Source organism: Diadema antillarum, unplaced genomic scaffold, assembly GCF_040938485.1.
Source record: "Diadema antillarum isolate AM-2024a unplaced genomic scaffold, OU_Dant_1.0 seq00001105_RagTag, whole genome shotgun sequence".
In the NCBI taxonomy this organism is placed as follows: domain Eukaryota; kingdom Metazoa; phylum Echinodermata; class Echinoidea; order Diadematoida; family Diadematidae; genus Diadema; species Diadema antillarum.
In genome coordinates, this window is record NW_027271921.1 from 1181669 (window position 1) to 1199408 (window position 17740).

Sequence of the window (17740 nt, forward strand, 5' to 3'; positions counted from 1 at the left end):
CAAGTCCTTTTCACACCAGTATCATCAGACCACGCCTTATCAAGAAACAGGACCAACAAACACGATGATGCATCAGAAGAGCAGTTATCACTTCTCTCACAAAACTCACAGCTTTTTGATAATATGGTCTTATTTTCCCAGGCCAGCCTCTTCAATGTAAACACTGTTTTTCCAGAGGGCCCTGCTAATTTACCCAGCTCTACCCATCAATACACCTGGGAGGAGGGGGACATCTTGGGTAAATACATCTTTCTCCAACGACGTCAAGCGCTTGGAAGGAATCAAACTCGGCCAGGACCTCCATTTGAAAGATTGGTGCTTGATAAAAGCCACTCAACTGCACAAATGGGACAGCATCACAGCGTCTTCGGTTCTACTCGGATGCTTGTGATGGTCCCCAGCGAATGCGCTATACACTTTCACCAACGTCGGTAAGGGCTAATGACAGCACCCTTTCTCCATCCTCTTCCGCAATGTCCGAGTAGGACCTAAAACCCGAGTCTATCTGGACGGAGGATGGTACTGTGACGGTGGACTGGATATCCAGAACCGTGGTACTGATGCTGTCTCCCTTGCCCTGGCCGATCATCTCAGCGTAGCGATTGCTCTCTCGGAGCAGATGCCCGTTAGTTTGCTTCCAGTCTTCATGTACTGTATGGGGGATCATGGATGGGTTGTCCATTGCCGAGTCCAGATAGTAGTCATAGTGACCGTTGGAATGCCTATAAATAGTATCCGTGTCGCTTGTTCGCTCTGTAACACACACGAAATGGGAAAAAATTGGACATGAACAAGTAACTATAATAGTTGTGTGCACAGTTTTTGATGCTTGCTGAATGGTGGCAGTCACAATCAGCAAGTTATGGTTCTTCTAAAATGTTATTGTCAAAGATGACCATGAAGACAATTTAAGCATGGAAACACAAGGCTTAAACTGACAAAATACATATAAATATATATATGTATACTTACACTGTATATACTATACTATCAGCAATCATAAAAAAACTAGATATATCACTACGGCGACTGATATGCCTCCGCCATAATGCATGGTTCTCCTAATAGGTCTATAGTACAATGTCTTGACAATGTGTGATGACAGTTTCACACAATTGGCAAAATATTAAAATGACAGGTTTGCCACAAATGTGCTGAATGTTCACTTTCCTAGAACTAGGTTCAATTGGATGAATGATTAAAATGTCAGAGTGCAGGTATTTGGGGAACTGATGATTTTTACTTGACTTTTGACCCTTTTATAAGTTTATGCATTGAGTAATTTTCAAGGTATTGAGAAAAAGTATAATTTCAGTATCAAATGGGAAAATAACATTATCTAAACCTGGCCTTTGACCTTTGACCTCACAGTTCCAAAGAGAACCACTGTTAGGTAGAACATGCATAAATATGTAAGTTTCATGATGATACCTTGAGTTACTTTTGAAATATGGAGGAAAAAGTGCAATTCAGCACTTTCACTTGACCTTTGACCTTTTGGCAAGAAACTTCCCACAGAATATATATTGGGTAATACATGCATACATCAAGTTAAAAAAAAAACCAAAAACATTCAGGCATTGCATAAATATAAGGAAAGTAGTGATATTTTGAGGAGTTGACCTTGACCTTTGACCCCCTGACCTTTGAACCATGACCCCCAACTTCCCTAGATAATCACTGCCCATTGGAACAAGCATATATACTGAGTTCCATGAAGATACCTTGAACCATTTGCGAGATATGGAGAAAAACATGAATTTTTAACCTTTTTTTTTCACAAAATAACCTGTGACCTTTGACCCTGTGACCCTTAAATCCAAACAAAGTATTATCCCCCCAGGATATACCCTCATACCAAGTTTGATATAAAACCACCACACGGTTCTTGAGATATCGACAGAAACAAAACGGGACGGACGGACGTACGGACGGACGTATGGACGGACGGACGTACGGACGGACGGACGGACGACCTGAAAACATAATGCCTCCGGCCACTTCATTGGCAGAGGCATAAAAAGAATATACAAAGCGATTAACCAATCACTCCAGAAGAATTGATGATGAAATTGTAATTGATATGATCCTCACATTCAATTTTTATTTTAATGAAAAATCCAGTGTAAATTTCTCCAGTTTAACCCGTTGAGGACGAGTCCCGAGTATACTCGGGCAAGCGTCTATGGGAAATGCGTGTTGTAGCAATATCAAACCGTCCTCAACGGGTTAATGGATACCGGACAATGAATGACCACAACATCCCACTTGAGCCTTTATTATTGCGAATTCTCGCCCACATACTCAATCTTCTCTTTGAGTGTCTTTGTAATACCGAAAAACATGTGAAGATTGACATTAGATTAAGAACTTGATGCGCCGATGCAGCCATCCGCACCAGTCTGCCACTTACCATAGCGCCCGTTGTTGCTCTGGATGATTGATCTGGTTGAAGGATCGATCGCTGCGGTTTTACTCTTGCCTTGCACACTGCTACAGCATGTAGTATGAAATTTACTACTGCAGGCCATGATTGAGACTACCAGGACTAAAAAAATCCCTCCGAGGCATCCGCCAACCACGTACAGAATGAGAACAGACCCAGATGCTGGAGGATCCTTCTTGCTAATGTCCCTTCGAGGTGTTTGTGAGGTGTGAGTTGTAGGTACCAGGAGAGTTGGCTCAAGAGCTGGGGATAAAAAGCAAAAGAAGAAGAGAGTTGAGACATATCCACTGGTACTATATATATAGCTTCTTCTTTTTTCAACTTCATGCAAGAAAGTTAAGAATTGTTTGTAAAATGAATGTAAATGTGACATTGCTAGGAAGCTAATACTACATGAAAACATGGCATAATGTACAAGCATTTTCTGATACGGTGTTCCTTTCTGAGATTTTCACATGGTAAACCGAACATGTGTCAGAATAAATTCTTATCTGATAAGCAAGAAAACAGCTAACACTGCGAGGATTGTTGTTTGTTTATACGTATGTTTGTTTTTATTTTTTGTTTTTTGCTGGGAAATTTCTGGAAAAGGATGCAATAACAGATGGATATAGGATGAGGACACCTCAAGTACAAGCATCCTATCTGTTGAGCAGTCCGGGTCAGATATTAACCCACCAAGACTTTGAAACCAAAGAAACGTGGCTTAGGGCTGTATCTGTAGTTTTATCAATCATTGTTAGTGTCCCATAAGGTATATCTTTTATACAGTGCACTCCTGTTATAACGAACACGGTTATAACGAAATTCTGGCTACAGTGAAGTAATAATTCAGGCCGCAACGTTATCCACTCTATTGTTTATTTGTTTGGTTATATCGAAATTTTGATATAACGAAAGAAAAACTGCCGGTCCCGAGGTCTTCATTTTATAACAGGATCCACCATATAAAGCTTTTTGACTGGGGAGAATCAGGAGGTGTCTTAATGCACCTTTTAAACACATATGGCACAATTTTCAATATACCTTTATGAAACAGCTGTTCCTGACTAAAGGAAAGCTTCCTGGAGGCTTACCTAGCATAGCAACCACTAATGCATTAAACAGAATTCTAAGTGAAATAAATGGTCATTATCTGGTTCTAGATATAAGCAAAATCATTAAATTTGAATACATTCATGGAAGACCGCAATGATTGCAGGTTTTTGCCTGGACCTTCCAATATCATGCTTCTTCTTCTTCTTCTTTTTTTCCTTCTTCTTCTTTTTCTTCTTTTTCTTTTTTTTCTTCTTCTTCTTCTCCTTCTTCTTTTCCTTCTTCAACACACAGTGAGAAGTTTGTGAAACCAGTTTCATTTGGCCTCTTGTCATTTGCCATAAAACATGTCACCAATTCATCCACAGGCAGAAAATTTGGCGATATAATCAAATTCAGACCAATTCAAATTCAAATCAGGAGTCAAATTGATCCCTGGGGTTAAAGGACAAGTTCACCTTCACAGACATGTGGGTTGAGTGAATGCAGCAATATCAATAAAACAGATCAGTGAAAGTTTGAGGAAAATCAGACAATCCGTTCAAAAGTTATGAAATTTTGAAGTTTCTGCTCACTGAAGGCTGGATGAGAAGACTACTTTAGCTTGTGATGTCACATGAGTACAACGATATAAAGAAAATTCAACATATTTTCACTTTCCTCGCTTGATAAAAGGTCTTTTGACTTCCCTCTTTTAGAAGGCAAGGGGAATAATATAACCCTTAACATACATCCGTGACAAGTTGAGGAAATGTACACATTTTTCAAAAAGTAAATTTTTGTGAAATTCTCTTTTTATTTTCTTTACGTCGTTATACTTATATGACATCATACACTGTAGTAGTCTTCTCATCCAGCAGTAACTGTGCAGATACTTTAAAAATTCATAACTTTTGAACGGATTGTCCGATTTTCCCTAAACTTTCACTGATGTGTTCTGCTGATATTGTTGCATTCACTCAATCCACATGTATTGAAGGTGAACTTGTCCCTTAATATCTCAGGTTAAATGAAGGTTATCTCACCTGGTATCTGGATCGTATTCGACGACTTAAATAACATGCAATCGTCACATTCGCTGACCTTCATCTGTCCATGTGTGTGTGTGTGTATGTGTGTGTGTGTGTGTGTGTTGTGAGTGTATGAGTGTGTAATACAGTGTATGTGAATGTGTGAAAAAGAAGAAGACAAAGAAACACATTGTCAGGAATATTCTCACCCTCATGAACAACTGCAGCCTCAATAAGAATCTTGCAAGTGTCCTACGAATAAAGTCTATAATTATGAAAAAAAAATGGGGGAGGGGAAGCAGCACATGCTGTGCCCAAGATTTAAAATCCAAGAGGATATATTCAGTGCAATTTATAACCTCATGAGAATAGACATTCAAAAGTGAAGTAGTACTGGTTGGGGATGATATGTGACAGAACAACAAAAGAATGACAATATAATGGTTTAATTTGGACATTGCAACAACTGAGAAGAAATGATTTTAAAAAAATGCCAAAATACTAATCAGCCCATCTCTTTCTCAATCAGCATACCAGGGCCAGTTATCAAGAAACTTTCCCAGAATTTCTTAAGTTGGATAGACAAATTTTTTTTTTTTCACAAGTATAGTTGTATGGACAGATGCAAAGGTCTCATACACTGTACCTGCATATATTTCTCCATAGACACATGTGAAAAACAAACTAGAAATGTTGCTATGGCAAATGATACATGTATGCCTACAACATACACTATAGCACAGTATTTTTCCTAATACAGGGTAGGTCTACACAACATCTTGCTTATGTGAGACAATTGCTACACATGACTGGTAAATAGTAAGCATCTGGTGATACACAAATTCTCAAAGACAATACTTTGAGCCATTTTCAAAGGACAAAAATAGTTGGTGAAATTTTATCACTTTCTGTTGATCTTTGATCCCATGACCCCAATCTTTTCCTCCCAAATCATTGTGCAGTAATGCTTGTATACCAAGTTCAATTCAGCATATACATTGGGTCATTTGTAAGGTACATTAAGCTAATGGAAAAAAAAATATTGTAATTTAACCAGTAACAAGTGTAATTTTATTATTTTAACCTGACCTTTGACTCTTGACCTTTGGACCTTGTAACCCAAAACTTTAGAAGAGAATCATTGCCAAGCAATACATGCAACACAGTTCCTACATCTACTAAGTTTCATGAAGATACCTTGAGCCATTTCTGAGATACATGTATGAAAAAACATGCAATTTTAGTTTTTTTACTTGACCTTTGACCCCATGACTTTTGACCCAATGGCCTATAAACAGTTTTCTAGAGAGCCTTTATAATGTACCTGGTAATACATGCTATTCAAGTTTCATGACAATACCCTTTGGCATTGTACAGACATGGGGGGGGGGGGAGGGGAATTAGTGAAATTGTAAAATTTGACCTTGACCTCTCACCTTTGACCTCAAGTGCATACACCTACAAGTTGATAGTTGCAGCCTCATCCACTTTATACACATATAAAATTATGACAAGTTTCATTTGGATATCTTTAACATTAAATCATAGTGCTTATAAAAACTACAGTATCCTAATGAATTAACTTGGCATACATGTATGTACATGTATTTACGAGCAAAGTTGTGCCTATCAACTTTTGGTTGCACGTGCTTAAGGTCAAAGGTCAGGTAAAATTCTCAACATTTTACTTTTTCCCCCTATTCAATGCCTGAAGGCATTTTCTTCAAACTTAGTGTATAGTGTATACAAGCATTACCTGATAAAGACTGGTGGATATATGTGCATACTGTATATTACCTGATATACCTGTATCTCATATCTATGCAATGCCTGAAGGTATTTTCTTGAAACTTTACAGAACACAAATACATGTATTACCTGACAAAGATTCACAAGGGAAAGTTTTGGGCCATGGTGTCAAAGGTCAAGTGAAATTGCTAAAATTTCACTTTTTTTTTCCATATCTCAGAAATGGCTCAAGGTACGTTGTATAAGATCTTCATAAAACTTAATAGTACACATGTATGTACTACCTGACAGTGATTCTCTCGGGACTTTTTGGATTAAGGGGTCAAGGGTCAGGTTAAAATGCTAAAATTCTACTATTTAATGCTAGAAATAAACTTTTTTTTCACCAAACCTTGGAGATCATCTAATAGGTAGCATACACTTCATAAAATTATGTATGTACATGCATTGCCGCACAATGATTCTGGAGGGAAAGATTTTGGCAATGGGGTCAAAGGTCAAGGGAACATGTTCACATGTCACAATTTTCCTCATATTTTGACCTGCTCTCCTAAACAATGTAGCCACCCATCAAAATGAAACCGAGTTCAAAGAAAGTACACTCTACAAATCTGTGACAAACATGTAATTCTATTATTTTTTGTTTTGTCAATAATGTGAAACTGTCATCTCACATTGTCAAGACATACTCTAGACCTATTGGGAGAATCATGCATTATGGCGGAGACATACCAGTCACCATGGCGACATTTCTAGTTTTGAATCTACACTAAAATCCCCTTAAATTAAAAGAAAGTACATCCAATCAAATGAACAGTGTGAATTACCAAAGCAAAGTAAGTGCCATCAGGAACATCATAGAATTTCGCCACAGTATGAGTCTGAAATGAAGTAAAGATCATGTTGTGATAAGATGTTGCATGACAGGCACATATCTCCATTATCATCTTAATTTAAAGGGGAATGAAACTCAGATATGCATGGTGACTGAGTGACTGCAGCAATATTAGTAGAAGACATAAGAAAATTTTGTGGAAATGGCATCATTTACAATTTTTTTTTTTTAGCAATGAAATCAAACATTCATATGCATACATGATACTCACTATTGCTAGTTTCTACAATTTTCATTTCACACATATCTGTGACATAATTACAGTACATGTGTTCATGAATTACCACACAGAACAGTTGCTATTATTATTGTTATCCCCCTCTCCAGCCTTTCTGGCAGAGGGTCAGTTAAATTCTCTTTCATTTTGCTTGAAAATAAACAGAAAATATGTTAAATTCTTATTTATACTTTCTTTATATCCTTGTCCTGCACTGACATAATGTATTCTTGTAGTCTTCTCATCCAGTGATCACAGCAAAAATTCATACAATTTGAATGGACTGTTTGATTTTTGTGCTTTCCGTCAGTGCATTCACTCAGTCTACCATATATATATATATATATATTTGGGGTTTATTCTCCTTTAAAGAACATATTTTCTTCCCTATCGCTGTAAAAGTACAAACTTTGATGCCATCAAGTTTTCATGTTGTTTATGATGCCATAGGTGAGAGTAATTTAAAAATTCATTGAATATCTCCAAAATATACACTTTATTTAATATGCTTGTGATGGCACAGTGGAGGGTGGAATCTGTGCAAATTTCCACGCTGTCCAATATCATATGCCCAATTTAATAGTCATTTAACTATTTTCTTCCCTATCACTGTAAAAGTACAAACTTTGATGCCATCGATTTTTCATGCTGTTTATGATGCCATAGGTGAGAGTAATTTAAAAATTCATTGAATATCTCCAAAATATACACTTTATTTAATATGCTTGTGATGGCACAGTGGAGTGTGGAATCTGTGCAAATTTCCACGCTGTCCAATATCATGTGCCCAATTTAATAGCCATTTAAATATTTTCTTCCCTATCACTGTAAAAGTACAAACTTTGATGCCATCGATTTTTCATGCTGTTTATGATGCCAAAGGTGAGAGTAATTTAAAAATTCATTGAATATCTCCAAAATATAAACTTTATTTAATATGCTTGTGATGGCACAGTGGAGGGTGGAATCTCTGCAAATTTCCACGCTGTCCAATATCATGTGCCCAATTTAATAGTCATTTAACTATTTTCTTCCCTATCACTGTAAAAGTACAAACTTTGATGCCATCGATTTTTCATGCTGTTTATGATGCCATAGGTGAGAGTAATTTAAAAATTCATTGAATATCTCCAAAATATAAATTTTATTTAATATGCTTGTGATGGCACAGTGGAGGGTGGAATCTGTGCAAATTTCCACGCTGTCCAATATCATGTGCCCAATTTAATAGTCATTTAACTATTTTCTTCCCTATCACTGTAAAAGTACAAACTTTGATGCCATCGATTTTTCATGCTGTTTATGATGCCATAGGTGAGAGTAATTTAAAAATTGATTGAATATCTCCAAAATATACACTTTCTTTTATATTCTTGTGATGGCATGGTGGAGGGAGGAATTTGTGCAAATTTCCACTCTGTCCAATATCATGTGCCCAATTAAAGAGTCATTTAACTATTTTCTTCCCTATCACTGTAAAAGTACAAACTTTGATGCCATTGATTTTTAATGCTGTTTATGATGCCATAGGTGAGAGTATTTCAAAATTCATTTAATAACTCCAAGATATCAACTTTCTTATTCTTGTGATGGCACACTGGAGGCTGGAATTTGTGCAAATTTCCACACTGTGCAATATTCTGTGTCTCATTAAACAGTCATTTAACTAGCAAAAAAAATTCAGATCTTTTAATTTTTGTGCTAGCTACATGTACATGTTTTGCCACATGTGCCAAAAATTGCCATTCCATGAAAAATTTCCATTTTTACAGTATTTAATTGCATGAATTCATTCCATCACTCTCATCATTTTCATGGGTGAATTGATATCCCTGTCCACATATTCTATTTTATTCCTGCAGAAGAGTTTTGGGGTAGTTGAAACATTTGAACCTTGCCACACTCACATTGTTGGTGTACTCAGGGCCCATTAGATCACGTGTGTGATTATTCTGGAGGTACACCTTGTACTGCACGGCAAGGTAGCTAACGCCCTCTTTGGGCCACATTGCCACGGCCACTGTTCGTGTTCCTGTCAGGGAGACCATGGGCCGTCTTGTTGGCATCCAGTGTTCCATGGACACTGTAGATTATAGGATAATGATAATATATAAAGTCACATCCTAACTACATGTATTCAGGACCTTCAAAACAGCATTTTCTGTGCATACCAGAATTTCACACAAACACACACACACACACACACACACACACACACACACAACCACACAGAAACTGATGACATATAAAACCAGCATATCATTATGTCACGTTGTATGCAGGGGCGGATCCAGGACTTCCATAAAGGGGAGGTGCCTTTACAAAATTAAAGGGGTGGTGTACTCTCCCCCCTCCCAATTTTTTTCTTTTTATTTCTTTTGTTTTAACAAAAAAATAATAAGGGGGCGCATGCCCGGTGCCCCCCCCCCCCCCTTGGATCCACCATTGGTATGTATACCTAGTCATTCTATCTACAGTTCCATGCCATTATTTATTTTACAAGTGTACCATTCCCTACTGAATCATTAACCCTGAAAGGTGTAGTTTTCAATGGATGGGAAAACACACAGCTTATGAACGTTTGCCCATAAGACGCAATTCTGCAAGTCTTCCATCTTTACTTTCCCTTTATAAGGAAAGCACCAATATAGATCTGAAACTTGTGAGATTTGAATGAAAAAAGAGGGTTGAAGAATTGTTGTGGGTTAATAGGAAACTTGTGTGACTATAACTTCTCATTTCATGTGCATAGATGTGGTTGCAACTAGTGTGTTATCACTCACTCATAAGATCACATGAAACATTGCAAGACTGTTATAAAGTTTTCATTTCACGTCTGAATTTTGTTAAATGTTGTTGTCAATTTTGTCAACTGTTGTTGTCAATTTTCTGTATTCTCCTGTTTGTTTGTTTTTTACTGAAAGTGTTGAATAAATCTGAATCTGAATCTGAATTAAAACTTCTGCCAAGTTGTTTGTTTAAACTTTACTCATTTCCCACAGCAAACTTGAAAGTGGCATGGCATTGCACTTCTTGCACCTACGCTACTGTCAACTCACCACGACAAAGTGCAACTGTTTCCTTTTCAGTACAACCTACAAGAGGGAATAGAAACATGAGAGAGAAAGAGAGAGAGAGAGAGAGAGAGAGAGAGTATAAGCACTGACTTTGACATCTGGATTAGTAGAAGGGACAATATGGAGGTGAATATACAGTATGTCCCCAAAAAAATTACAACGGGGCCCTCCGCAATGATATCTTTAAAAATAGTGAATCAATCTAAATACAAATTCAGGGTATGAAACTATAACTCATTGCCCACATCTTACAGAAAACCCCACTCGATTTGCTTCAGTGGTCAAAGAGAAATACCAAATTTTGTAGAGGATGTTGGGAGTCTCTTCTGTCCAAGTTCTGTCTATCATTCACACACAAAATCATCGAAATGCTAAACTCAGAAGAATCCGATTCATGACATGCTTTACAACAATCCACATTTCTCTGTGACCGCTTAACCAAATTGAATGGGGATTTCTGCAAAATAGAGCTAAAATGTTATATTTTAAGACCTTGAAGTAGCATTAAAAAAATGTAATCATATTGGGCATTATCAATGTGAAAATCTGATTGTAATTTTTTGGGGAACATACTGCAGTAAGTCGCCCCAAAAATTACAACCAGATTTTCGAATTGATACACCTAATATGATCAACATGTCTAAGTGCTACTTCAGGGTCTTAAAATATAACATCTTAGCTCTATTTTGCAGAAAACCCCATTCAATTTGGTTAAGTGGTCACAGAGAAATGTGGATTGATGTAAAGCATGTCATGAGTCTGCTTCTTCCAATTTTAGCAATTCAATGCTCTTGTGTGTGAATAATAGACAGAATTTGGACAGAAGAGATTCCCAACATCCTCTACAAAATTCCATATTTCTCTTTGACCACTGAAGCAAATCGAATGGGGTTTTCTGTAAGATATGGGCAATGAGTTAAAGTTTCATACCCTGAATTTGTACTTAGATTGATTCACTATTTTTAAAGATATCATTGCGGAGGGCCCCGTTGTAATTTTTTGGGGGACATACTGTACAGTGTACATGGTGGTGCAGAATTGAATTCATACACAATTACCAAGGACTCTATCAGCCATTAAACCACTTGAATTTAAGGACATACAATGCAGCTACACAGTACTCCCACCACAAATTGATCTTATCAAAAGCAGCAACAAGCCTTTTGCTTGGCCTTCCGTTTCCTGTCTGAAAGATAGGCAATTCCTTCCTAGCTCAGGTGGTAGTCATAAATCTTTTACCTATGTTTAATATCTGTAAAAATTGTCTATTGCTTATTTTACCTGTTTGTTGTAGTGTAATTACTCTCTTTCTTTCTGAAACAGATGCTTTTGGTTCCTTGTTTCTTGCTATCTTCATCATTCAGCAGGTCAACACTTAGAAATTCAAATTTTTCCTGAACAACCTCAAAGTTAGAGTGTCCTAATAATACAACTATAAATCCATGAAAAGTTCACAAAAATTTGGCAAACTTTAATAGTAAGAAGATATAGTAACAGTAAGGGTAATAATTATTTATTATCTTTATCATTGTGATAATATTAATACTAGTACTAATAAAAATAAAATGCCTCCACAACTGCTATGACTATTCCTCTAATAGTTCAACCAATGACACTGCACATACAGGTGTTATGACAATGTTTAAGGTTGCATATATATGGACGATCAGTTACATTTCAATACCTGTACTTTGCATTTACATGTAACAACATCATTGCAACGTGGTAATACGGATTCCTATCAAATGATTGGCTAAGAAGTGTCATGTGAACAGCCTTTAATTTTGCCTGATTTGCCAAATTTTTGCCAAATTTACTTTTCAACAGGGCGATACTAGCAAATTCATCTGTGCTCAGCTGCATTGCCTGTGCATCACAAACAAAATTTGTTTTGTACATGTACTTCAGTTAACTTGGAGCTTGGCAATGGCCTGGGAATCTTGTGAAAATGACTGCTGGGGGATTTGATCATATCACCTTTTCATAGAACAAATCATGCGTATTAGTACTTTGCCGGCCATTAGTACAATTATCCAATTAACTTTTAAGCAGTGATTAATTCTTATTATATTCCACATACTAAGAATGTTGCAATAGGATTGGTCCAGAGCTGATCACATGATGAAGCGTAGTTTTGCCCATCACATCACCTGAGAAGAAAAGTTCGTTATACTCCTATGTTGATAGTCCCTTTTGTTTCGCTGATCTCCACACAGTCCACACAGTCATAACGCAAGATGAGTACGCGCGAAATAAAAGTGCGTTGCACTGTGGACTATCAGGTGACCTAGGTCACTTGATAGTACACAGTGCAACGCACTTTCACTTCGGTGCCGCGCGGTGCGCGCAGCAACTTCATTGTTTTGTCATCTACGCGCACACGTAGCCTAAGCCCTAATGATACCTAAAGACAGCTAAAACGGTTTCAGATGTGGCAAAGAATGGGAATTTCTAGGACCCAAGATGTGGAATATAAAGCAAATAATCAACTTTTAGTTTCAGGCAATGAGACAAACTATCACTTCCTCGGCGATCTGAATGTGTACGCTATCTTTCCTCAGCTGCGCTTCGGAAAGATAACTACATCCAGATCGCCTCGGAAGTGATAGTTTGTCCCATCACCTTCACCAACGTTGATTATTTGCTTACTAACATATTTTGTGTAATGTGCATTATTTGTATGTTAATGTATCATTTTCTTCTCACTGTTAATACCAGTACCTCAAAGTTACATGGCAAGCTTACTTACTTGGCAAAGTGATTTTGCTCTCAACCCTGTTTGTATCCTTTATGTTGTGCGGTAAACTTCGAGCTAGAATCGAATACTGCATGCTAGGCACGGAGAAGTTGCCAAAGAGACAGCTCACCGAAAATTTGCTCTGATCATCAGGAGACAATGAAAAAACAAACAAACAAAACAAAACAAGAGAATTATTATGACTGCATTGACATAAAGTAAACTTTCACACAGATCTAACGTGGCATGAAAAATCAACATTGTTTCTTGTTCTTAAAAGTGTTGCCTTTGTGATAAAGAAGGAGCCAGTGATAAGACACTTCCACTTGAAGGTGTATCCATTAGATCAAGTCATATCACATATGGATGTATAAGTTTTGACAATATGATTTCTACATGTTTTTGTGCCTACAGTAAGTGATCCTGAGTCATAGATGGTCTTTGCTGGTTTGCAACATGAAATAATCATACTCTAGGCCAGCAAAATATGATGTATCTGCATTGAGACTCAGCTGCCACAGTTTCATATGGATGTATAGTCAGGTTCATGACAGTGGGACAGACGCTGCAGGAAGCTAACAGGTATTGGCATTGATGCCAACTTTAACTTCCGAATCTTTGCCCCAGGGACCAGTGTTGGTATGCCATGTCTGACAGCATGTCCAGGAAAGCTTTGGCAGTGTTTGGGTCATACTTCTTAAAGAGAGAATGTGTGAAAAAAATGTTTTTAAATGATTCATTGTTTATATGCCCATCTATTCTTGACTAATAAAAACTCTTACATTCATTTCCAATTCCTGCATCTATTTTTTTTTGACCCACATGAATCACAATACGAAAGGAGTGGGAATAATTTGCACCATGGCAAGCTAGTGAAGAAAAAAATATAGACAAACAAAAGTATGACAAGATGGGGGCATACAAACACCATTGTCAGTGACTACACTGTGAAAAGACTGGACTTCAGTTATGCAGTATCCAGTCTTTTCCAACACATGTTATTTAAAGGTAAATCTAATCTTTTGCGCTGATGGGAAATGAGAGCAAAACTTTGAAATACCAAATCTTAAGGGTGTTAAGGAAAGGCTTTAAACAGAAATATGTAAACCTGGCAGCCTGCCTGAAGGCACCTAGCCAAAGGAAACTTGTCAGATGAGTGCAAAGGGAAATAAGACAAAGATGTTGCCTACGGCAACGTTTAAACAGATGTTGGAAATTTGGGGTCATGAGATCACTGAACTGAAGACTCAAGAATAATTCGTGTCTGTATGAAAATACAGAAATTTACAATCCAGTGCCATACATAAAAGAAAATGATATCAAAACTACAGTACATAGTTTTATACTACATTGACAGAGTACCAGTAAAAAACCCATGGTAATAGTTATGAATTTAATACATCGTGTTATAACTGAATCTCTCACACATTCATTCTTCTTCCCAACACCCCTCTCCCTCCCTCCAGTCTACCAGATAGCAGAAGCCAGAAAAGAGTCTCGCTATAAATACTAGAAACTTAGGTACTCTGAGGGCACAGACCTCCACCAAGCAGCTCATTTCCACCACTGATCTTGTTCTTCCAAAGAGATCAGTGATTTCCACTCATATATGCATGCTGAAAATCACCCAGTTTCCCAATATAGAAGCCTTTTGTTTATGAGCAGAGCAGCTTGAACTCTCAAGTTCACTGACCCTGCCTGCCAAAACATCAAAAATCCCTTTAAAAATTCCTTTAAAAAATACCCGGATCACTACCAAAATTTAAATATCTGTTCCTTGTGTCATTATCAACTTTTCCTGTAAGTTTCATCCAAATCTCTTCACAACTTTTTGAGTTATTGTGCACACAGACAAACCAACCAAACAACCAACCAACCAACCAACCAAGGCAATAACATAACCTCCTTGGCGAACATTAATAAACTATGAGGGTAACGTCACTGAGAAAGAGAATTAGGAGGAGATGATGATGGAGGAAGAGAGGTGGGGTCAAGGAAAGGAGCAGCTGGCTGTCAGAAAGGAAGATACTTGTAAAGTGTATGCATGCATAAAACAGACTATAAAGTCACTAAACCAGCTTTGAGTCCTGGTGAGCTGGAAAATGTGACTGTACAGTTCATCAGGTAAACTGCCATTTGGTTTAATCCCAATCTGGTTAATCCGTGGTTGGTTTTTTATAACCCACATAGTCCAATCCTACTTTGCCTACAAATATGGGTAGATCACCTAATAACCATTTTGCCTAATCACCACTCATCTAAGTAGGCCTACCAATTAGGCCATGTCCATTTCCTCTACTATCCAACTGGTCTATTTTTACTAAATCTGTGTCTTCGGGGGAAGAGGTGGAAATTAATCCATTGGTCATCTCACAAATTGACAATATGTCAATGTTGTTATAAGCCCAAGTAGTTATAAGACCACATTAATTGGTCATTAAACTAAATTGATAGACCAAATAGGTTTTAAATAACGGTATTGATGATTTGACGAATAATCTGGGAATTAGACCTAGTGGTACTAGACCAAGTGACTGTAAACCATTTATCACACCATCGCTAGCTGTGATTTAGAAATCCAACTATTTCTCCAGTTTTATGTCTTTGCACTTTAGCACAATTTTGGGATGATGGTTTCCATGCATCATAACAGGCTACATGTATAGCCACATACTCACCCCTGCATCTGCCGCTGTCAGGGATCGGTTGAAATGCATGGTGAAGCAAAACTCGCCTGACAAACAGCCTGAACTCGCACATATCACTCTCACCTCGAAGCCGGTCAACTTGCTGATGCGGACTATTGGACAGAGAGTAGACAACAATCACTGGATTATCAAAGCCATGGGAACATCCCCCCAAAAAAGTCAAACCCCACTTTCTGCTTTATCTGACTACAGTATTACATAGCAAGATCAAATGAGAAGAGTAGTAAACAACTCAATAACATCTACAAAATACTATGGAAGCTTTGGAATCAAAGTGTTTTGAATGATTTGGAATGCTACTTAATTTTCAATAAATTATTTTTAATACGCATTGAGTATCAGCAAGGAGCTCATTTTCGACAGCCGACTTACCCTCTGAGGTGTACCACTGAGAGGCAATGTTGAGATAGGTCAGGCTATCAGGGCCGGCCTCAGAGTCAGACCGAACAGTAACATTGACCGGACTTCCCGGGGCGCTACGAATGGGTACAGTCCTGCCGGATGCACAGGCTAAAGGAAACATTTATTTGAAATAAGAGAAAGATGTGTTGCACATCAACAAGTTCATTTACTCAGCAACTCTGTATTCAATTCACAGAAAACAGAGAAAGGGAGCCACATCAAGGTGTAGACAAGAGACAGAAATGAGAAAGCATCATCTTGACCTTTTCCCCAATATTCAAATTTCTATTTCTATATATCTTGCTTCCGCTACGCAGGTGAGACAAGTGTCAGTGATAAGAATGTCAGAGGTAAAAATTATCAGAGGTGATGATGTCAGATTTAAGAATAAAAATGGTAAAATTTCATTTATTTACTTATCTATGTTTTGACATCATTTATAATACCCTTATTTCTGGTATATAAATAGTTCATCCAGATATTTTGACTGAAACATGAATCTGGAATATGATCAATTTACAATAAAACAAATATACTACACTGGAGAAGGAGGACAAGTGCTAGGATGCTGGGGCTGCAACAACCCTTCCCCCTCCCCCCATTAGTGATACTTGGGCAACTGCTATATGTACATAAGGAGCCAAAATTTCCTTTAGACTGCATGGTTAGGTGTATGCTGACATACATTTGTACCTAGTTCCTCTCTCTTTAACAACAAAAAGGCCCAAAATCTTTTATTTGCTTTGCTCTATTTCAATGTTTTTTTTTTCTACTGTGCATCAATCCTCAAGTCCTGGAATAATTTGGCAGCAGCAAAAATCATCCTCTTGTCTTTATCAATATCAAAGGAACATCTACATTTTACTGCATATACTGTATATGCCGAATATTTCGTGAGGTTTTTATTTTTGCGAATTTCGCGAGTCAGCTGCTGTTCGCGAAATTAAAAACGCACAAAAATATTGACTCTGATCCTGATATGAATGTGACGTATGCGTACACATTTCTCCGTTCAGTACAGGACTCCAAGATCGTGAATAAACCACTCGTGATATCGTCAGGAAGTCTCGATTCGCGAAAATTTAGACTCGCAAAATATATGGGATATACAGTATATGGTGTACATCATACGAATTGAAGTAACATTTTCTGGTAATGGAATTAGTTGAAACTCATAACTCTGCACAAAATCATACATATTTTTAATTTTCCAATTTGAGAGAGATGAAAGAACTTTACTCTCCTAGAAGATGTGATAGTGTTGAAAGTGTGAGTGGCTCTAGCACTATGGCTAAGATCTGAGGTCTCAGATATGCCCCTACAGGGAAAATCCTGCAGTTTGTTATCCTAAAGAAGTTCCAGAGAGAATGCCAATAAATTTCTTCAAAAAAACCCAAAAGTGGCCATTCCTTTACAAAGATTAGGGAAAAAACAATCATATCATCATTGTGATGACAACTCATT

The 17740-nt window shown here is 37.5% G+C and overlaps 1 protein-coding gene across 1 annotated transcript in view; it reads right to left on the bottom strand.

Moving 5' to 3' along the window:
- Window positions 1-409: 409 nt before the first annotated feature.
- The window catches only part of LOC139743751 (uncharacterized), a 53740-nt gene continuing 36409 nt past the window's right edge, over window positions 410-17740 (bottom strand). The window contains exons 3-11 of the mRNA XM_071654205.1: window positions 16247-16384; window positions 15845-15966; window positions 13179-13308; window positions 10412-10447; window positions 9260-9435; window positions 7068-7121; window positions 4507-4570; window positions 2414-2689; window positions 410-753 (exon numbers count right to left, since the gene is read on the bottom strand). Of these exons, the coding sequence (XP_071510306.1) occupies window positions 410-753; window positions 2414-2689; window positions 4507-4570; window positions 7068-7121; window positions 9260-9435; window positions 10412-10447; window positions 13179-13308; window positions 15845-15966; window positions 16247-16384 (1340 nt within the window). The remainder of the gene's footprint in view (window positions 754-2413; window positions 2690-4506; window positions 4571-7067; window positions 7122-9259; window positions 9436-10411; window positions 10448-13178; window positions 13309-15844; window positions 15967-16246; window positions 16385-17740) is intronic.